General features: G+C 42.0%; 1 protein-coding gene across 5 annotated transcripts in view; it reads left to right on the top strand.

Annotated features, from left to right (window-relative positions):
• The window catches only part of IMMP2L (inner mitochondrial membrane peptidase subunit 2), a 1,735,376-nt gene that overhangs the window by 129,320 nt on the left and 1,582,794 nt on the right, over positions 1-23,262 (top strand). The window contains exons 1-2 of one of the 5 annotated variants that reach the window (XM_075342495.1): positions 16,041-16,130; positions 16,228-18,802. The exons of 2 other annotated variants lie outside the window; for them this stretch is intronic. In XM_075342495.1, coding sequence (XP_075198610.1) covers positions 16,236-17,297 — 1,062 coding nt within the window. In that variant the 5' untranslated portion in view covers positions 16,041-16,130; positions 16,228-16,235 and the 3' untranslated portion in view covers positions 17,298-18,802. Of the gene's footprint in view, positions 1-16,040; positions 16,131-16,227; positions 18,803-23,262 lie in introns of those variants that run through there. 2 more of the 5 variants (XM_075342496.1, XM_075342501.1) reach the window with 2 other exon arrangements.

The following is a 23,262-nucleotide window of genomic DNA, read 5'->3' as shown; positions in this document are numbered from 1 at the left end:
ATGGGGGAGGCACTGAAGAAATCTTGGATGTTATGGTGGGAAGAGGAGATGAGAGGGGAGTAGAGAAGGAGATCTTGTGAGGATCGAAGGTTACGTGCAGGTAAGTACCGGGAGACTAGGTCACAGATGTAGGGAGGAGACAGGTTGTGGATGGCTTTGTATCTCATGGTTAGTGTTTTGAACTGGAGTCGTTGGGCAATAGGAAGCCAGTGAAGGGACTGGCAGAGAGGAGAGGTCGGGGAGTAGCGGGGGGACAGGTGGATTAGCCGGGCAGCATAGTTTAGAATAGACTGTAGGGGTGCTAGACTGTTAGAAGAGAAGCCACAGAGCAGGAGGTTGAAATAATCCAGGTGGGAGAGAATAAGGGCATGTACTAGTGTTTTTGCAGCTTCTTGGAAAAGGAATATACGGATCCGGGAAATATTTTTGCGTTGGAAGTGGCAGGTGGTGAAGAGGGCTTGGATGTGTGGCTTGAAAGAGAGATCAGAGTCTAGGATTACTCCCAGGCAGCGAGCACGTGGGACTGGGGAAAGTAAGCAGCTATGCACATTGATGGATATGTCAGGTGGGGGGATTGAGTGAGGAGGAGGAAAGACAATGAATTCTGTTTTGTCCATGTTCAGTTTTAGGAATCAAGCAGAGAAAAATATGAAATAGCAGACAGACATTATGGGATTCTAGTTAGTAGGGAGGTGATGTCAGGTCCAGCGTAGAGATGATACTGAAAGCCGTGGGACTCTATAAGCTGTTCCAGGCCAAAGGTTTAGATGGAAAACAGCAGGGGTCCAAGAACTGAACCTTGGGGGACACCGACAGATAGGGGGCAAGATGAGGGAGTGGTGTGAGAGTGGAAGACGCTGAAAGTTCGGTTGATTAAGTATGAGGAGATCCAAGATAGCGCCAAGTCTGTGATGCCCAGAGACAAGAGAATTTGTAGTAGAAGGGAGTGGTTTACTGTGTCAAAGGCAGAGGACAGGTCCAGGAGGAGAAGGACAGAGTAGTGGTGCTTAGGTTTTGTGGTTAGTAGGTCATTAGTGACTTTGGTTAGGGCAGTTTCAGTGGAATGATGGGGTCGGAAGTCAGATTGTAACCGGTCAAAGAGGAAGCAGGAAAAGAGGTGTGAGGACAGTTCAAGATGGACATGCTGTTCCAGTAGTTTTGAGACATAGGGGAGAAGTGATATGGGGCGATAGTTTCACACAGAGGAAGAGTCAAGGGAGGGCTTTTTGAGGATGGGTGTGATGGAGGCATGTTTAAAGCATGAAGGGAATACACCAGTTGTTAGTATGACTCTGTCACATTTTCTGACATATTTTTGTATGCATATGGCTGATTTATTCCTTATTTTGCTTCTGCAGTCTAACCAAGGAAGCCTATTTAAGGCCTAACATTAAAGGTCAACTGCTTGGAGCAAGTAATTTACACATCATGAGAAAGTGTATTAATGTAAGAAGTGGCAGGGGCTCTTAAAATATGAGATTTTCCCACCCCAATAATTATAATAGGCACTCTGTAAATAAAAATCTACATTTTCATACATTTGAGTGAATCCTCTCCATTCGTTGACTATGGGTCTGCTGAGTAAGCTGAAAACATACTATAGTTTTTGGGAACTTTATTCTTTTTCCATATTACCCAATAAAATAAAAAGTAAAAGGAAAATAGATATCTAAAAAAAAGCTATTATGGAGGCAAAACTAGAAAAAAATAGGAGTATGGAAACAAAACCACTGATTATTTTGCGTCAATATATAAAGGTGTTGAACCTCTTTTGTCATAGAAGGATCTGCAGAATGTAGGTCCCTCGACCAGAGGTACCAGGTAACATCAAATTCAGCTATTTGTCGTCCAAACCAACAAAACTGAAATGTAACTTGTACATTTTAATGTTTAAAACTGCCATGTTGTATCTCAGTATAACCCTGACGTAATTGAATTAGCACACAAAATATTGGCAGACGGATGTAAATGTTGGTAAAATAATTAAATGCAATGCCTCAGTGAGGTGGGTTAATGCAGTTGACACTATTTCGGTATATAAAAGCACATTGAAGAACTTCAGAGAATGAGTTTGGTGGCGTTAATGTGACAATTAGCTATGCTCTAGGTTTTCACAAACTAGAGTGTTTTTAACTATACTAATGGTCATCGCCATTGGTTACAGCTGATTTACTCACATAATCTTTGGCAAACTGATTATGTTTTCAATATGTTGTTGTAAAATCCAGCTGACTATGCAGGGATTGCAACTTTTGGATTTTTTAGCAATATAAACACTCTTAAGGCTGCTTTACAGGTGTTGATTTCTCATGCGATCGCACCCGCCCCCATCGTTTGTGTGGCACGGGCAATTTCTTGCCCATGTCGCACAATGTTGTAACCCCCCGTCACACGTACTTACCTTCCAAACGATCTCCCTGTGAGTGGCGAACATCCACTTCCTGAAGGGGGAGGGACGTTCGGCATCACAGCGACATCACACAGCGGCCGGCCAATAGAAGCGGAGGGGCAGAGATGAGCGGGACGGACGTAAACATCCCGCCCACCTCCTTCCTTCAGCATTGCCGGCGGGACACAGGTAAGCTGCAGTTCATCGTTCCCGGGTGTCACACGGAGCAATGTGTGCTGCCTCGGGAACAATGAACAACAGGACGTTCGATTTTTTTGAAAATGAGCGACGTGGCAACGATGAACGAGAAGGTGAGTATTTCTGCTCGTTCATAGCTGTCATACGCTATGATATCACTAACGATGCCGGATATGCGTCACTTACGACGTGACCCCGCCAACATCTCGTTAGATATATCTTAGCGTGTAAAGCCCGCTTTAGGCTGAGAACTTAATGCAGAATATAATGCAGTATTTTGAGCTGTAGTCAGGTGTGGAACCAGCAGAAAAAAACTTCCAAGTGTTTGTAATATTTTCTTACTGCAATTAAAAAAAAAATGATGTTAAATACAATGATGTTAATGAGATATTAGCCAATGAGGGAAAAAAAATGGAACACAATAGAATCGTGAACATGTAAACCGAGGCAATGTTCCCCAACTCCAGTCCTCAGGAGCCACCAACAGATTGTTTTTTCAGGATCTCTTTAGTGCTGCAATCCTATTTCCATGCTTTGTTTGGCTGACGCGTCCTACTGTACGTCATGCACACAGTGACCTACATTGCTTTCCTGCACAAGCGCACTGCTCTCTGCCCTGCTAAGGACAGATCAAAATATTGTAGTGTGCATGTGCGGGCCTTATTCCATCTTTCTCTGTGTCTGCACATTAAAGTACTTTACTCTGCCCGCAGCAGGACAGAGAAGTGTGTGTGCCCAGTAGGATAATGGAGGACACTGTGTGGATGATGTAGGATGCGTCACCACACGGAGCAGTGAAGGAGAACTGCGATCACACAAGATAGACGAGGTGTAGACTGAGACCAGCAATGCCTATCGAACTGGACCACCTCGCAGGTGACAGGTTCCCTTTAAAAATGCTGCAGTTCTCAAATTCAGGCAGGAAAGAAACATGCATAAGAATTCTGAAATCTCAAAGCTTTTGCTGGTATTAAAACGCAGCTTTTAATTTGTATTAAAAACTGTTGCGAAAATGCTGCATGTGAGCATGGACAAGTTCCTTCAAATTTCCCTTTCTCTTTTAATCCTTTTCTTGCATTTATTAAAAATCTAAATCAAAACCTGTAAACAAAAACTGCATCTGTGTTCCTGCATTGGTCTATTCACACATTTCAGATTTACTGCTGTAAATTCTGCAAGTGAAAATCATGACGAGAAAATCGCGTTATAGGTATATGCACACAAACGCAGCAAAACTGCTGCAAAAAGTGGACTAATGCACAGCTACAGTGCCTACGAGTAGTATTCAACCCCCTGCAGATTTAGCAGGTTTGATAAGATGCAAATAAGTTAGAGCCTGCAAATTTCAAACAAGAGCAGGATTTATTAACAGATGCATAAATCTTACAAACCAACAAGTTATGTTGCTCAGTTAAATTTTAATAAATTTTCAACATAAAAATGTGGGTCAATTATTATTCAACCCCTAGGTTTAATATTTTGTGGAATAACCCTTGTTTGCAATTACAGCTAATAATCGTCTTTTATAAGACCTGATCAGGCCGGCACAGGTCTCTGGAGTTATATTGGCCCACTCCTCCATGCAGATCTTCTCCAAGTTATCTAGGTTCTATGGGTTTCTCATGTGGACTTTAATCTTGAGCTCCTTCCACAAGTTTTCAATTGGGTTAAGGTCAGGAGACTGACTAGGCCACTGCAACACCTTGATTTTTTCCCTCTTGAACCAGGTCTTGGTTTTCTTGGCTGTGTGCTTTGGGTCGTTGTCTTGTTGGAAGATGAAATGATGACCCATCTTAAGATCCTTGATGGAGGAGCGTAGGTTCTTGGCCAAAATCTCCAGGTAGGCCGTGCTATCCATCTTCCCATGGATGCGGACCAGATGGCCAGGCCCCTTGGCTGAGAAACAGCCCCACAGTATGATGCTGCCACCACCATGCTTGACTGTAGGGATGGTATTCTTGGGGTAGTATGCAGTGTCATCCAGTCTCCAAACGTCACGTGTGTGGTTGGCACCAAAGATCTCGATCTTGGTCTCATCAGACCAGAGAACCTTGAACCAGTCTGTCTCCGAGTCCTCCAAGTGATCATGCGCAAACTGTAGACGAGCCTTGACATGACGCTTTGAATGTAAAGGTACCTTACGGGCTCATCTGGAACGGAGACCATTGCGGTTACTTATGGTATTGACTGAAACCAATGTCCCCACTGCCATGAGATCTTCCCAGAGCTCCTTCCTTGTTGTCCTTGGGTTAGCCTTGACTCTTCGGACAAGCCTGGCCTCGGCACGGGTGGAAACTTCCAAAGGCTGTCCAGGCCGTGGAAGGCTAACAGTAGTTCCATAAGCCTTCCACTTCCGGATGATGCTCCCAACAGTGGAGACAGGTAGGCCCAACTCCTTGGAAAGGGTTTTGTACCCCTTGCCAGCTTTGTGACCCTCCACGATCTTGTCTCTGATGGCCTTGGAATGCTCCTTTGTCTTTCCCATGTTGACCAAGTATGAGTGCTGTTCACAAGTTTGAGGATGGTCTTAATTACTCAGAAAAGGCTGGAAAAAGAGATAATTAATCCAAACATGTGAAGCTCATTGTTCTTTGTGCCTGAAATACTTCTTAATACTTTAGGGGAACCAAACAGAATTCTGGTGGTTTGAGGGGTTGAATAATAAATGACCCTCTGAATAAACTTTTCATAATTTAAAAAAAAAAAAAAAAGAAATAACATTCTTTTTTGCTGCAGTCCATTTCACACTTCCAGGCTGATCTACAGTCCAAATGTCACAATGCCAAGTTAGTTCCGAATGTGTAAACCTGCTAAATCTGCAGGGGGTTGAATACTACTTGTAGGCACTGTATGTAAAAATGACATGTGCACGTTAACTGCTTAGTTACGTCTTTTAAATGCTTCAGAAACCATAAAGCAGCTAAAAAAGTAGCTCTCTGGGTGGTTTTCGCTTGGAAGCTGATTTCTAGTTATGGTTTAAATTAAAGAAAAAAGTTGCCTCTGGCAGGGTAGCCCCAAAAGCTGCTAAAGGAAAAATAACATTGACTTTTTTCCGTCATGTGGCTTTGCATAGGCAAAGGTAGATAGGCTGCTGGTGTCTTAAAGGGAACCTGTCAGGTCCCCTTTGCCCTCCAACCCAGCAGCATTGTAACTTATATGCCCAAATTCCTTGCCTAACCAGCCCTGTGTGATGCAATTCACTAATATGAATGTTTAAATAAACTACTTATAACCCTCACTTTTTTCCCTATGCTTATTAGGCCTGTGACTAGTCGCAGGTATGTAAGTTCCCCTGACTAGTCAACCATCTTTCCATGTTATGACACCCCTGAGGGCATGATAACATGATTTCCATAAGCCGGCATCACCACCAGCTAATGGAAATCTCACACACGAGCCGCTCACATGCTCAAGATTTCCATTAGTTGGTGGTGACGCCGGCTCATGGAAATTGTGTTATCATGCCCACAGGGGTGTGGTAATACGGAAAGAGGGCCAACTAGACAGGAACTTGGGTATGCTCAGCACTTGGCCGAGTATTGCAGGTGAAATGGTCGTTTGTGAAACATCCAACACAAAGAGGCAGCTTGCTTCAGTGACTGATGGGAGCCATCACCCACATGCAGTCTCTGAATAGCTCTTACTGGCGGTAAAACAAGGTTTTCAGATGCTGTGTGTAAAAAAACAAAAAAAAAAACAATAAACCCCCACGCCCCCCCCCCCAAGAAAATGCTTTGTTTGTGGCTGGCTGTATGTGGCAGAGAGCCCAATGATTGAGTTCCATTATACTTGGTACTCAAGGCTAGAGTATCCGACCTGCTCGATTTGAATAAAGAGCACTCAAGCATCGTGCTGTTTGCTTACCATTAATAGTTATCATTGCCTACTTCTTTTTATTGAAGAGAATTTGACAGGTCCTCCATGACCCCAAACCGCCACCATGTGTTTATTCTTCTATTAACTTCCTGCCTAACAAGCCTTATGCAGAGTGATAGTGATTTCAGTGTATGACAAAAAAAATGTTAAAAATCTATTTCCAATATGCTAATTAGTTTAACTAGTCAAGGGGCCGATGGTTTTCCCAGACTCTTCATCACCCTAATGTTAGCACACTTTCATCATTTCATGTCGGTGTGCAGAGAAGCTGGGAGTACTTTTCCTGGCATCAGCTTAAGAGGGCTGATGGCGGCGGAGAGGTGAGTGAGATCATCCTCTGACATTGCGCATTCATTAGCATGTTAGCACACCCACAGGGGTGTGCTAACATGCTAATGAGGCGACTAGCAAGGGAAGCAACGCCCTTGGGGCTGCTGCCCTCACTCATTAGTGCGACACCCCATGGAGCAGAAGATAGGAGCTTAAATCCATACCTTGTACACCCGTCGCTGGGCCAATGGTTTGCAGAAGTCGTGGCCTGACCCGGTTCCATGGCCCGGTGGTGCACAGTAAAAGGGGCAAGCAAAGATTGTTCATGGAGAGGATGTTACCGGTTACAGTGGTGACAGGGGTGCCGGCCTCCTCTGCTGCGGTCCCTTCCTCCGACCTTCCCCTTCCAGGAGTGGAACAGATGATGGTGACTATGCCACCTGTGGTATGCGGCCAGGGATAAGGCCGCCACTGCAGGGTACCTTGCCGGGGAAGATCTTTGGGTTTAGCCAGGATGATATCGCTCCCCACAGGCGGCGCGGCCCCTGGGAGGGAGAACGGGGAACTGGGACTCGCCGGATCACAAAGCGACGACAAACAGAGTCAGAGTCTCACTGGGTTGCATGTTTTAGATTTGTTTACTCACAGTTCTTTATGGTCTTTACTGTAATGACTCCGGTCGTTCCCAGGCAGGGCAGAGGTCAAAGTCTGGTAGGTCAGCCTGTGGGCTTCCTCCTTTTTGTGCGCTCATGTGGTGGTCCCCTCCTGGTTTCTGGAGCTCTTGGGACTCGCTACTCTGCCACCCAAAGCTGCGCTGGTTCCAAGGGAGCAACAAAATCCTCCTTTTTGTAACCCTCTTCTTCTCCATGCCGCACAACTACCGGTCCCTTGCTCTCAACTCCTTCCCGGCTAAACACCTCTCCCATTCCAAGTCTCTGCTGACTAATGGACTTGGAGCCTCCTACGTGGCAGCTCTCTCAGCTTAGGGGTTTTCATCCATCCACTCACCCAGTCCAAGGTAAGGAAAGGGTGTATGAACCGGTCTCGACCTGGTTATTTCTCTACTCTGCCTCCCTGAGAGAGAGAGCTTCCTAAGGGAGCTGGTCACTGTTTGTCCACTCTCTCTGGTCTCCCAAGCTCCCAAGGTAAAATTAAACTAAGCTATCTGTTTTATGAGTCACTCCTGCACATGCCCACACCTAAGGAATGTTCCGTCTGTCTCTGTGTGTGAGGCTGTGTGATGCAGAAAACGAAACTTACCAGACTTTAACCTCTTCCTGGCCAGGATGGACGGACATTATAAAATACCTAAAAATACATAAAATAGTCATACAATACCCTGTAAGAAACAGTCTCAGGGGCGCTACATTAGCATACGATATAAGATCTTTAGAAATACTTTTTCTAAAGTTTTCTTTATCTATGCTAGTGTATACAGGGACAGTTAGGCAGGGATTAGTTATTTGCACTCAGAGCTGCTCGTGATTCTGGGTGCATATTGGACCTGACAGGTTCCCTTTAACATAAGGAATTTGTCAGGTTTCCTTTAATTACAAGTTTACTTTACTCTATAGTATTTGCTATGAAAATCTCGCTTTATCTTCAGTTATACTTTTCTTTTTGAAACCTTTATTCCTAATTCTTTACAAGAAATAGAGGTATATATGGGAGCATGATGCAAAATCCTGTCCTTTATTACAGCTTTAGTTTGCATTTAAAAAAATGAATGCTTTGGCCTTATCAGCTAGTTGTAATAAAATACAGGTGAAACGCGCTGCAATAAATGTCCTTATGTATATGTAATAACAGTAAAAACCCAAAAAATAAAAAGTAGCAGAAGTGCAGCCATAAAAGATTATGCATCCGAGATTTCCAAATGGACATACTTCAACACTATATAAAAATGAAAGGTGAAATGATTGTAGCAGTATTAATTTTATAACTAGGTTTTTTTCCTAAGCTAACTTGGCAGACAGATTAACCAGCGACTTAGTGTTTCCTGCCAACTGGTAAAGCTAAAATATTTTTATACTTTAACTTTAGAACATTGTTGCTGGGAGGATTGTAAGCCATAATGAAGGGAAAATACCCTATTCTGTGCTATATGAAAGACTAGCGTATTTGGAATTCATACATAAAGTGACTGCAGAGCTTGGTGCAGACTTTTCCATTAATTGTAAACTGACCAAAGCAGCAATTGTAATACACAATATATTGTGCGGGGAAAGTGTAGGACATTTTCTGGGGTTATCTGCATATGCTAGAATTTGGGTGACTTGAGCTGTCAGCCCTAGATGCCGCTCAACACCAATCAGATGACCACAAAAAAGGCATAATTTTGAAAAATAGAGGTATCCTATCCCCTAGGATAATACCCAATTATTGTATGACCCCGCATACCTGCCGAGATGTGTCCCTTATCAACGGGACACATACACGATACCTGCCCATCATACTTGCATCTTGGCAGGTATATGCAGTTATGTTATCAGCACCACTCACCTCCAGTGTTGGGCCATGTTCACACGTTGAGTATTTGGTAAGTTTCTTACCTCAGTATTTGTCAGTTAAAACAAAAAAAAACAAAGCTCTCCCCTACCGTTCAAGAGGAACCTCAAGACCCACCTCTTCCAACAAGCCTACAACCTACAATAACCCTCAGTCCAGTACACCACTGCGCAACCAGCTCTGTCCTTACCTATTGTACCATCACCCATTCCCTATAGACTGTGAGCCCTCATGGGCAGGGTCCTCTCTCCTCCTATACCAGTCTGTTTTGTACAGTTAATCATTGTTGTATGTATACCCTCCTTCACTGTAAAGCGCCATGGAATAAATGGCGCTATAAAAATAAATAATAATAATAATAAAAAAATTGGAACAATCAGAGCAAAAGTATAATAGAAACACGGGAACCACTTATGCATTTTTTACCCACTCCTGGTGTTGGCTTACTAACACTGAGGTAAAAAACTCACCAAATTCTCAATGTGTGCGCATTGCCTCAGAGGTAAGTATAATAGAAACCAGTGCACCACTTCTGTATTTATTACCCTCTCTGGGTTTTGAGTTACAATTAGTGAGGTAAAAAACGTACCAAATACTCAATGTGTGCCCGTGGCCTCAGAGTAAAAGTATTATAGAAATCCGTGCACCACTTCTTTTGTTTACCCAATCCTGGTTTTGGCTACAAATACTGAGGTAAAAACCTCACCAAATACTGAACATGTGGAAGTGAGCGGCATCAAACAACTTCAGCCCTCACGGCGATTCCAATTTGATAGAGAATGTCTCTAACCTTCTGCCATTGTGTTTATGGTAAGAGGAGGACTTCCTATATTTTTGCTTTTGGATAGATTTACCTGTCTTATTGCTTTCTGCTTTGTACCTATTTTTAATCGCCAGTTGCTTTCCTCTCATGAGTTCAGACTTTCCTTTGTGTCAGACAAAGTTACTGGACTTGTGATCACACTTCCAAAAACATGTTTATACTTGATAGCATATTTACTGGTGATTGTCTTAGCTTCCATGAAGAGAAATAATTGTTCTTTTTATAGAGCAAGTAGCACATGTAATATTGCTACATTTGAGTTTGATCTAATCTCCTATGAAACCAGCAAAGATTGGGGAAATCTTATCAATAATGATTCACGGTGCAAGCTTGCATCAAAAACCGTGTCAATCACAGTGTCCACAAAAAAGTGCAAGCACAGTCTCCTTATTAATAGGGATGAGCAAATGTATTCGCCACTATTTGGTATCCATCGGATAACAGGCTGTTCGCGCCATTCGGTATCCGCCAATAAAACAACATCTGCTCCGATACTTTCATTTTAATTTCTGACTTCCTGGCGCCTGTTTTCCAGCCAATGAACACATCTGATGTTGCTTGCCCTCACAGTAACGCCGTAGCCATCTTTGTTGTAGTGTTACTGTGATTGGATTGTCTGCACAGCGTCATGTACATACACAATGGCGCTGCGTCTGGGAACGCTACAAATATAGTCCCCACTGCTCCGGCTTCCAGCTCGAGAGAGAAAGAGAGATTCTGTCTTTTCCCATACATTTGGGCCTTTCCCTTAGTCACCACAGCTCGCTGTTAGGTCCAATGAGAAATTATTCGGGTTTCCCCATAGACTTAAATTACGCGTCGAATATTCGCGAATAGTCGAATAGCGGTGACCTCTTCGTCGGATATTCGTGAAGTCGGATATTTTGGTATTCGATCATCCCTACTTATTAAGCCATGTTCACACATTCAGTATTTGGTCAGTTTTTTACTTTAGTATTTGGAAGCGAAAACCAGAAGTGGTAATAAATACAGAAGTGGAGCCCGTGTTTGTATTATACTTTTCCTCTGATTATTCCACTCCTGGTTTGGGCTACAAATAGAGGGAAAATTCTGACCAAATACTGAATGTGTGCACATGTCCTTAGTGCCAGCCATAGTCTTGTTATTACTGGTTTTGATCACAACACATCCCAGCAGTGTTCAGTTATTATTAAATTTGTTTCTATTATTTCACATGATATTCCTCTACCTAAAGCTTCATTCAGATATCTGCTTTTTTATTCTTTTCACCTGCCTGAAAAAAAATGGAGTGTTTTTTTTTTTATCAGGGTTTTGGATCACATCTTTATCAGTATTCGGTCAGTGTCTTAGATTTTACCATCATTCTCATTTACCATAAAAAAAAAACTGTTTTTTTTAACATACTAAAAATATTACTGATGATACAAATGAAACCCCGATTAAACATTGATGAAAATCTGATCCAATACACAGAAGAAAATCTATCTTTTCTTTTTTTATTATTTTTCAGGTATGGGAGAAAAAAATCTGAATAAAGCCTTAGTCATGGGGTAGCATGTAAAAAAAAAAAAAGTAGAAATTGTGATAACCATTCCAAACTATACCTGACAGCATATTTACTTGTCATTGCCTTAGCTTGCATGAACAGAGATAGTAGTTTTTATTTTTTATAGAGCAAGTAGTGTCCTAATATTGCTGCAGTTTCTAATGTGGTAATCTATGAAACCAGCACACATTGAGGGAAAATGTATCAATAATGATTCATGTGTGCACAATCATGAAAGACAGTGACAATTGCAGTGCTAGCCACAGTCTCTTTACCAGTTTCAACCACACTCACATTGTCTAGCTATTTCTTTTATTTACTCTTCCCCTATTATTTTGCTTCTCCCTGACTAAGGCTATGTGCGCACTAGAAAGTGCCTTTTTCTTAAGAAAAAAACGGACCCTCTGAAAGATTCCCGCACCCACGGTAAAACCACACACGTGTTTTTGCCGCAGATTTTCCGCGAATTTACCGCTAGTTGGTCCCCCCGGATTTTTACCATGATCTATGGAAAAAACCGCAGGTACCTGCGGAAAAGAAGTGACTTGCTCATTAATTCCACAGAGAAAAATCCGCGGGTAAATCCGTGGGTATAAAAAAATGCAGTGTGTGCACAGCATTTTTAAAAACCCATAGGTTTTGCTGGGGAATTGACTGCAGCAATGTTAGACACATTTTCTGCAGCAAATCTGCGTCAAAATCCGCGGTAAATTAGCAACGTGCGCACAGGGCCTTAGGGGTACTTTACACGCTGTGACATAGCTAGCGATTGCTAGCGATGTCGAACCCGATAGCACCCGCCCCCGTCGCTCGTGCGACATTTGCTACTCACTGCTGTAGCGAACATTATCGCTACGGCAGCGTCACACGCACATACCTGGTCAGCGACGTCGCTCTGACCGCCGAACAATCCCTCCCTCAAGGGGGAGATGCGTTTGGCATCATAGCGACGTCACTGCGGCGTCACTAAGCGGCCGGCCAATAGAAGTGGAGGGGCGGAGATGAGCGGGATGTAACATCCCGCCCAGCTCCTTCCTTCCACATTGTCGGTGGACGCAGGTAAGGAGATGTTCGTCGTTCCTGCGGTGTCACACATAGCGATGTGTGATGTCGCAGGAACCATGAACAACATCGTACCAGTGGCAGCAGTGATATTAAGGAAATGAATGACGTGTCAATGATCACATTTTTGGAACGATTTTTCGATCGTTGATCGTCGCTCATTAGTGTTACACGCTGCGATGTCGCTACCGGCGCCGGATGTGCATCACGAACGACGTGACCCCGACGATATATCGGTAGCGATGTCGCAGCGTGTAAAGTACCCCTAAGGTATGTTTTCAGATCTGTATGTGAAAAACAAACAGGGGACAGACCTCATTCAGACATGCATGTGAATAAACAGGGGATTTAAGCCTCATTGAGACATGTGTGGGAGCAACCAGGGGACTTAGACCTCATTCAGACATGCATGTGAATAATCAGGGGACGTTGACCTCATTCAGACATGCATGTGCATAATCGGGGGACTAAAGTGGGCTTTACACGCTGCGATCTCGCTAGCGAGATCGCAAGCAATTGTACCCGCCCCCGTCGGTTGTGCGACATGGGCAAATCGCTGCTTGTCGCGCACAACCTCACTTAGCCCCATCACACGGACTTACCTGTCCTGCGACGTCACTCTGGCTGGCGATCCGCCTCCTCTCTAAGGGGGTGGGTCATGCGGCATCACAGCGACATCACACGGCAGCCGTCCATTAGAAGCGGAGGGGTGGAGATGAGCGGGACGTAAACATCCCGCCCACCTCCTTCCTTCCTCATTGGCGGTGGAGGCAGGTAAGTAGATGTTCCTCGCTCCTGCGGTGTCTCACACAGCAATGTGTGCTGCCGCAGGAACGAGGAACAACATCGCTAATTAGAAGAGAACGATTTTTTGCTTTAGGACGACCTCTCCGCGGCAAACGATTGTGGCCGCTTTTGTGATCGCTTTAGGTCGCACATAAATGTCACACGCTGCGATATCGATAATGACGCCGGATGTGCGTCACAAACAACGTGACCCCGATGATAAATCATTAACGATATCGTAGCGTGTAAAGCCCGCTTTAGACCTCATTCAGATATGAACGTGAAAAAACAGGGGACTTAGGCCTCATTTAGACATGCATGTGAATAAACAGGGGACTTAGGCTATGTGCGCACGTTGCGTTTTTTCATGCGTTTACGCAGCATTTTAAACTGCAGTGTAAACACATCCGTTCTGCATCCCCAGCAAAGTATATGAGAATTTTGCAAAATCCATGCAAACGTTACGTTTTAAAATGCAGCGTTTTGGCTGCCAATTTTTTGACAAAATCGATGCGTTCTAAAAAGCAACATGTCACTTTTTTTGTGCGTTTTGGATGCTTTTCCCACTCTGTCTATGGTAGAGCAAGAATCCAGAATGCATGAATTCTGCATCCATTCTGCATTCAAAATACATCCAAAACGCAGCTTTTTGACACCGTTTTGAAACGCACATGCAGTGACAAAATGCTGCAGAACAGTTGTCACGGCAGAACGCAACGTGCGCACACAGCCTTAGACCTCGTTCGGACATGTATGTGAATAAACAGTGGAATAAGACCTCATTCAGACATGCATGTGAATAAACGGAGACATAGACCTCATTCAGACATGCATGTGAATAAACAGACTTAAGCGGGCTTTACACGCAACGACATCGCTAATGCGAACTCGTTGGGGTCACGGAATTGGTGACGCACATCCGGCCGCATTAGCGATGCCGTTGCGTGTGACACCGATGAGCGATTTTGCATCGTTGCAAAAACGTGCAAAATCGCTCATCGGTGACATGGGGGTCCATTCTCAAAAATCGTTACTGCAGCAGTAACGAAGTTGTTCCTCGTTCCTGCGGCAGTACACATCGCTCCGTGTGACGCCGCAGGAACGAGGAAGCTCTCCTTACCTGCCTCCCGGCCGCTATGCGGAAGGAAGGAGGTGGGCGGGATGTTACGTCCCGCTCAGCTCCGCCCCTCCGCTGCTATTGGGCGGCCGCTCAGTGACGTCGCTGTGATGCCGCACGGACCGCCCCCTTAGAAAGGAGGCGGTTCGCCGGTCACAGCGACGTCGCCGGGCAGGTAAGTATGTCTGACGGGTCTGGGCGATGTTGTGCGGCACGGGCAGCGATTTGCCCATGTCGCACAACAGATGGGGGCGGGTACCCACGCTAGCGATATCGGGACCGATATCGCAGCGTGTAAAGTAGCCTTTAGACCTCATTCAGACATGCATGTGAATAAACAGGGGACTTAAACCTCATTCGGACATGCATTTAAAAAAAATTGACCTATCTACATCAGCAATTTGGATCAGATTTTCACTGATGTGAAATCAACAGTGATTTTCTTGTAAGAAGAGAAAGAGATGAGCGAAGCGGCGATTCGGTGTTTGGACTTTTATGAAGAAAACTGAGTTGGGAGTTGTGTGTAGTGTGCACAAAAAAAAAATTTGAAAAATCCCGCCCCCAGGAGTGATCTGTTTATTGCTGGCTGCATGTTGCAGGAGACCTGAACTGTCAAATGATTGATTTCCATTGGGGTTCAGATCAAGTTCGGGTCTCAAAGCAAACTTAAAGTTCGGCTAAAACTGCCGAACCAAACTTTAACGAGTCCGCTCATCTCTAATTGCAAATGTTCACCTATCCATTGCAGTGGGTTTAAAAAAAAAAAAAGTGCACGTGGATAGCACTGCATGCAGTGTATGATCTTCCAGATCAGTGGACTTGTGTGGGAGATTTTAAACCATGATTTTGGTTCAAAAACAGACATTTCCGTGATTTTTTTTTGGGGAGTGGGAGACACTGTAGAAACATCGACATGTTGACAGCACTATAGTCTATAATACTTGTTTTAGCCATGAAAAACACAGAACACATACGTGACAAACAGATATTTAATTGAGGCCTAAGGTAGTGTAGACCCTAAAGATGTGAGCACCCTCTAGTGACATCTTCCAGGTTTGGTGCTGGACATTGTAAGAACAAGTTAATAGAATTAACATCAAAAGCTGCACAATGTTCTCCGAACCATGAAAATGTAGCTGTGTATTTTTTTTAAACCATACATAAACATGTCTATGCTCAGTGGTAGTAGACCACATGCTGGCTGTGAGCTGTAGATTCATAGTGTGACTGCCTTCTAATAAGTAAATGGTAATTGTAACTAAAACATCATTGATATCACCACATGATGTTATTACTGTAATATTCATCTACAGCAGCTCAGAGTATAAAAGTAAAGCTAAAATTTATTGAATGCAGTGTGCAATAATCATTACTGTGAAATGTAAGCCACAAACTGTTCATACAAAAAAAAAAAATCCTCCCCGGAGTTCTTACTCAGTTTCATAGGAAGTGTATTCTATATATATACAGACACGCTAAGAACATCGTGAAGAGGATATATCAATTTATGTTTCTTAGAACATAGTAAAGCTACTCTGAAACAGAGGATTTTAGCTGCTTGTCACTCTGAAAAGTAAGTATGCATTCTCTTCTTCTCCCGGACAAGCTATCATATCTTTATTAGTATTGGACAGGGACTGGAATTTTTACCCTTTATTTCTCTATTGCAGCACGTAACATGGATGCTACAGAGAACACACTGACAAGTACTATAGGTGGAATTGATTATTCTGGGTCCTCAGTCTACTTTGTCAAAGACTTCGACACAATGAATTCTGTTTTCAAGCCCACTCTATACTGCTTTATATTTACTTGTGGACTTGTTGGGAACGCCTTGGTGTTATGGGTTCTATTATGTTTTAAGAAGATGAACTCTTTGACTGACATTTATCTTCTCAACTTGGCTATCTCCGACTTGATGTTTGTATTTTCATTACCATTTGTAGTATATCAACTCCTCAATCAATGGGTGTTTGGAGAAGTTATGTGCAAAATGTTGTCAGCAATGTATTTCATTGGATTTTTTAGTGGTATATTTTTTATCACAGTCCTCAGTGTAGATCGGTATCTAGCAATTGTCCATGTGGTGCCAGCTCTCAAGTATAGAACCATGAAACTTGGGCTGATTATTACTTTGGCCGTGTGGACTTGCTCTTTTCTGTTGTCTGCAACGAACTTCGTGTTTCACACAGAAGAGACAAATAATGGTTTCACCGACTGCATGGTTTCCTATCCAGATGGGCAAGAGAAACTTTGGATACTCCTGTCAAACTTCCAGATCAATTTCTTTGGTTTAATTATACCTTTCATCATTTTAGTTTTTTGTTACTCGCAGATTATCAGGAGTTTGCAGAACAGCAAGAGTATGCAGAAGAAATATGCCGTGAATCTGATCCTTATACTTGTCCTTGTTTTTTTTGTATTTTGGTTTCCCTATAACATAGTCATCCTCCTAAGAATATTAAACACGTTAGGTGCATTTGGAGATTACAGTTATGTTGAGAAGTTGGATATGGCAATGGAAATATCTCAAACGATATCTTTTTTGCATTGCTGTTTAAATCCTATAATCTACACCTTTGCTGGAGACAACTTCAAGAAGCATCTTTACCGTATGTTCAACAAGTTGTTAAAATATATGCATATAAACAGGAAATGTGGATCGAGTGAATACCCCAGTGTCGATCGCTCATCCATCATAGGACGAGATACCCGATCTTCTTCAGATGCCATCATTTGAATTTATCATCCAATGGGAAGGTGTTAATTATTATAGATTTGTATAGAAATCCCTCTGTTATTAAAAATGTATAGTTGACCAATAACCATACACGTAATCATGAGTGTGCATAAAAAATGGTGGCATATAACAAATATATAAATAAGCTTGTAAAGGAGTAACTCTCATGAGGAACATTTTTAGATTGGAATATGCCATCAATTTTTGATAGATGGAGCTCGCACATCACCTGTTTGGGGTATAAGAGTCTTGTCACCTCAATTTGCTGATTAAAAATAAACATTAGCACCCACTCTTATCTTTTAAATCAAAAGAAAAGTGTTGCTGCTTGTTAATCTTTTTCCATAAGGCTGGTTTCACATATCCATATTTCACTGTCTGAGTATGAACCACAATGCACAGACTGGTCACTGGTCTTCTATGGATGACTAACAACAGCCTAACGCTGTTGGATTTCAGAAATAGAGCCCTATATCCACCTCTTTAATGATTTGAGTGGAAAAGGGGGTCACTTTGCTTAGGGGTGATAGTATCGCTGTTTTCTTTAGAGTCCCTGGTGCAGTACCCCTACTTCTTAGATTTGTTTAGCTTCTACTATGGGATCTGGCAATAGCATTTAATACTATATGAGCACTAATATCCCAGCAGCTTATGCTCGCTAAGAAAGTAAAATAGTAGATGTATCTTGTTGATGACGTTCCTGTTTCTGTCCTGCTAATACCGTAGAAGCTAGATTACAAGCCAGCTAAATTATACATAGCTATTTTAGTTTATGGACCAGCAGAGTAATTGTTTGCAACTCTTCCACAATTATAAACTTCCATTACTTGTGTAGTGCCATCAGAAACTTTTGAGAAACCCTTTAAATGCTTAAAGGTTGTCCACCACTTAAACATTGATGGCCTATCCTTAGGATAGGTCATCATTGTTTGGTAGGCTGAGATCCGACACCCTTCACCTCCACCGATCAGCTGTTCTAGGTGCCGCCAGTGGCAGCAGGTGGCCGGAAATGCTCAGTTCCTAGAGCTGCTAATTCTGATGGTGGCAAGGTCAAGTACTGCACATCCGCCTCCTATTGATTTGAATGGGAGGTAGATGTGCAGTTCCCAGCCGCAGCCACTATCAAAACACGGAGCAGCACTGAAACTGAGCATTTCCAGCTGCTGCCATCACCAAGAACCCTTGATCGGCGGGGGAGCCAGGTGTCAGTCTCTGGCCAATCAAACATTAATAACCTATTCCTAAGGATATGCCATCAATATTTAAGTTATGGATAACCTTTTTAATATTATGTTAGCTTTTGTTATCACATCATTGAGCTGCACAATTTGCTTTACTTTGTAACATTGCATGTAACGTTTCTTAAAATGGGTTTCCTAATGACTAAGTACCTTGCTATAATGATAGGTCTACAAGTTTAGGTATATCTTCCTGAACAGAAGATAACACCATCTAAGTTCAAAGAGTTTAGTGTGGGTTTTTTCTTGTTTTATATCTTTTGCACTTACAAGTACATTAAAAAGTTTGATATACAATTATCATCTCCTTCATTTTATTTTCTTAGAAACCATATTTAAATTTTATCTCTCATTCCTACAAATGTGCTTCATTAATATTTTCAGAGTCTGTGCATTATACATTTAGTTAATGGGGTTATTTCACAAGTAACAATGCTGTTCAACCCCTTATCGACCTAAGACGATAATGTACATTATGGGACGTTAGGGGGTGTTTGAAGCTGACTCATGACCTGAGCCTTCTTTATGCTATGCAGATGCTGGCTGTGATACGGTTGGCATCTGCTTGTAACTGCAGCATGCAGAGCTTGCTCAGATTTCAGAATATTAACCATTTAAATACCAGTGTTAATCTATACCAGCGGGATACAAATGACGCCATGACCCATACGCTCACGCATCAACTTCCATCGCAGATTAGTTCCATGGCAGCTGAGTGCCTTCTGAATGCCCATGAAACTACTATCTTAAAAATGCTTCAAAAGAAAACCATAATTTCACTATATACTTTAAAACTATAATACTACGGTATTGCAGTATAGTCATATGAAAAAGTTTGGACACCCCTATTAATGTTAACCTTTTTTCTTTATAACAATTTGGGTTTTTGCAACAGCTATTTCAGTTTCATATATCTAATAACTGATAGACTGAGTAATATTTCTAGATTGAAATGAGGTTTATTGTACTAACTGAAAATGTGCAATCCGCATTTAAACAAAATTTGATCGGTATAAAAGTGACAAAAATAACAGCCTTTAGTCGATTCCTGTAGCTTTGAATGAGTTCCTGGATCCTGGATGAAGGTATATTTGACTATTTCTGTTTACAAAACAATTCCAGTTCAGTTAAGTTTGATGGTCGCCGAGCATGGACAGCACGCTTCAAATCATCCCACAGATTTTCAATGATATTCAGGTCTGGGGACTGGGATGGCCATTCCAGAACATTGTAATTGTTCCTCTGCATGAATGCCTGAGTAGATTTGGAGCGGTGTTTTGGATCATTGTCTTGCTGAAATACCCATCCCCTGCGTAACTTCAACTTCGACACTGATTCTTGCACATTATTGTCAAGAATCTGCTTATACGGCGTTGAATCCATGCGACCCTCAACTTTAACAAGATTCCCGGTGCCGGCATTGGCCACACAGCCCCAAAGATTGATGGAATCTCCACCAAATTTTACTGTTGGTAGCAAGTGCTTTTCTTGGAATGCCGTGTTTTTTTGCCTCCATGTATAACGCCTTTTTGTATGACCAAGCAACTCAATCTTTGTTTCATCAGTCCACAGGACCTTCTTCCAAAATGTAACTGGCTTGTCTAAATGTGCTTTTGCATACCTCAGGCGACTCAGTTTGTGGCGTGTTTGCAGAAACGGCTTCTTTCGCATCACTCTCCCATATAGCTTCTCCTTGTGCAACGTGCGCTGTATTGTTGACCGATGCACATTGACACCATCTGCAGCAAGATGATGCTGCAGGTCTTTGGAGGTGGTCTGTGGATTGTCCTTGACTGTTCTCACCATTCTTCTTCTCTGCCTTTCTGATATTTTTCTTGGCCTGCCACTTCTGGGCTTAACAAGAACTGTACCTGTGTTCTTCCATTTCCTTGCTATGTTCCTCACAGTGGAAACTGACAGTTTAAATCTCTGAGACAACTTTTTGTATCCTTCCCCTGAACAACTATGTTGAATAATCTTTGTTTCCAGATCAGTTGAGAGTTGTTTTGAGGAGCCCATGATGCCACTCTTCATAGGAGATTCAAATAGGAGAACAACTTGCAAGTGACCACCTTAAATACCTTTTCTCATGATTGGATACACCTGCCTATGAAGTTCAAAGCTCAATGAGGTTACAAAACCAATTTAGTTCTTTAGTAAGTCAGTAAAAAGTAGTTAGGAGTGTTCAAATCAAGAAATTGATAAGGGTGCCCATACTTTTGCACCAGTCAAATTTTGTTTAAATGCGGATTGCACATTTTCTGTTAGTACAAAAAACCTAATTTCAATCCAGAAATATTACTCAGTCCATCAGTTATTAGATATATGAAACTGAACTAGCTGTTGCAAAAACCCAAATTGTTATTAAGAAAAAAGGTTAGCATTAATAGGGGTGCCCAAACTTTTTCATATGACTGTATAGTATAAGTAATCACACTAAGATGACGAGAAAAAAAAAAGTAAAACAAAAAAGTAATTCTCCTTTTCCTCCTTCAAAACTAAAAACATTTTAAAAAATGAAGAATAAGACTAATACATAATTAGTATCTTTGTGTGTGGAAAAGTCAGATCTGACAAAATATAAAATAAATTAAACTTTACGAAAAAAGATGTTATACAAAAATAGAATCAAAATGCCAGATTAGTAACTTTTTGGTTGCTGCATTTCCACAAAAGAAATGCAATAAAAAGTTATCAAAATGTCATATGTAACCCAAAATAATATTTATCTGCTAATCGGTGAATGGTGTTTCTATTTATCCCACATAAGTTATCAAGGGTAGGGAGTATAAGCAAATATCTTTACCAATGCTGTTGGCTGTGGCTCTTCCATGGTTTTTATTAGTCTGACTTTACTTTCCTCTGCCTTTTCGCTTAATCTAAGTAGCATTGATATGTGGTATACCAGAGGACCTTTGGGCTCATCTCAATAAATCATACAGTGTTGGCCAAAAGTATTGGCACCCTTTCAATTCTGTCAGATAACACTCAGTTTCTTCTTGAAAATGATTGCAATAACAAATTCTTTGGTATTATTTTCTTCATTTAATTTGTCTTCAATGGAAAAAAAACAAAAAAATTGTCGAAGCCAAATTGGATATAATTCCACACCAAACATAAAATAAGGGGTGGACAAAAGTATTGGCACTGTTTGAATAATCATGTGATGCTTCTCTAATTTATGTAATTAACAGCACCTGTAACTTACCTGTGGCACCTAACAGGTGTTGGCAATAACTAAATCACACTTGCAACCAGTTGACATGGATTAAAGTTGACTCAACCTCTGTCCTGTGTCCTTGTGTGTACCACATTGAGCATGGAGAAAAGAAAGAAGACCAAAGAACTGTCTAAGGACTTGAGAATCCAAATTGTGAGGAAGCATAAGCAATCTCAAGGATACATGTCCATCTCCAAAGACCTGAAAGTTCCTGTGTCTACGGTGCGCAGTGTCATCAAGAAGTTTAAAGCCCATGGCACTGTGGCTAACCTCCCTAGATGTGGAAGGAAAAGAAAAATTGACGAGAGATTTCAACGCAAGATTGTGCGGATGGTGGATAAAGAACCCCGACTAACATCGAAACAAGTTCAAGCTGCCCTGCAGTCTGAGGGTACAACAGTGTCAACCCGTATTATCCGTCGGCGTCTGAATGAAAAGGGACTGTATGGTAGGATACCCAGGAAGACCTCACTTCTTACACCGAGACATAAAAAAGTCAGGCTGGAGTTTGCCAAAACTTACCTGAGAAAGCCTAAAACGTTTTGGAAGAATGTTCTCTGGTCAGATGAGACAAAAGTAGAGCTTTTTGGGAAAAGCCATCAACATAGTGTTTACAGGAAAAAAAAGAGGCATTCAAAGAAAAGAACACTGTCCCTACAGTCAAACATGGCAGAGGTTCACTGATATTTTGGGGTTGCTTTGCTGCCTCTTGCACTGGACTGCTTGACTGTGTACATGGCATTATGAAGTCTGAAGACTACCAACAAATTTTGCAGTATAATGTAGGGCCCAGTGTGAGAAAGCTGAGTCTTCCTCAGAGGTCATGGGTCTTCCAGCAGGACAATGACCCAAAACACACTTCAAAAAGCACTAGAAAATGGTTTGATAGAAAGCACTGGAGACTACTAAAGTGGCCAGCAATGAGTCCATACCTGAATCCCATAGAACACCTGTGGAGAGATCTCAAAATGGCAGTTTGGAGAAGGCACCCTTCAAATCTCAGGGACCTGGAGCAGTTTGCCAAAGAAGAATGGTCTAAAATTCCAGCAGAGGATTGCAAGGAACTCATTGATGGTTACCGGAAGCGGTTGTTCGCAGTTATTTTGGCTAAAGGTTGTGCAACCAAGTATTAGGCTAAGGGTGCCAATACTTTTGTCTGACACATTTTTGGAGTTTTGTGTGAAATGATCAATGATTTGATTTTTGTTTCATTTTCGTTTGTATTTTTTCATTGCAAGCAAAATAAATGACGATAATAATAAAGAATTTGTGATTGCAATCATTTTCAAGAGGAAACTGAGTATTATCTGATAGAATTGCAGGGGTGCAAATACTTTTGGCCAGCACTGTACCACTGCAATAAGCTCAGTATACTGGCCTAAAAACTAAAAAAAAAAAAAAAAAAAAAAAAAGTACATGTCTGTCCACTGAGCCTGTTGCACTGAGCTGGTGTGATTTGTTTTGAAGAGCTCAAAGGTCCTCTGTTACAGCAGATATGATTGTTATT

The sequence above is a fragment of the Anomaloglossus baeobatrachus genome, chromosome 4 (genome assembly GCF_048569485.1).
Source record: "Anomaloglossus baeobatrachus isolate aAnoBae1 chromosome 4, aAnoBae1.hap1, whole genome shotgun sequence".
NCBI classification, from domain to species: Eukaryota; Metazoa; Chordata; class Amphibia; order Anura; family Aromobatidae; genus Anomaloglossus; species Anomaloglossus baeobatrachus.
This window is presented reverse-complemented; position numbering and strand designations above follow the sequence as displayed.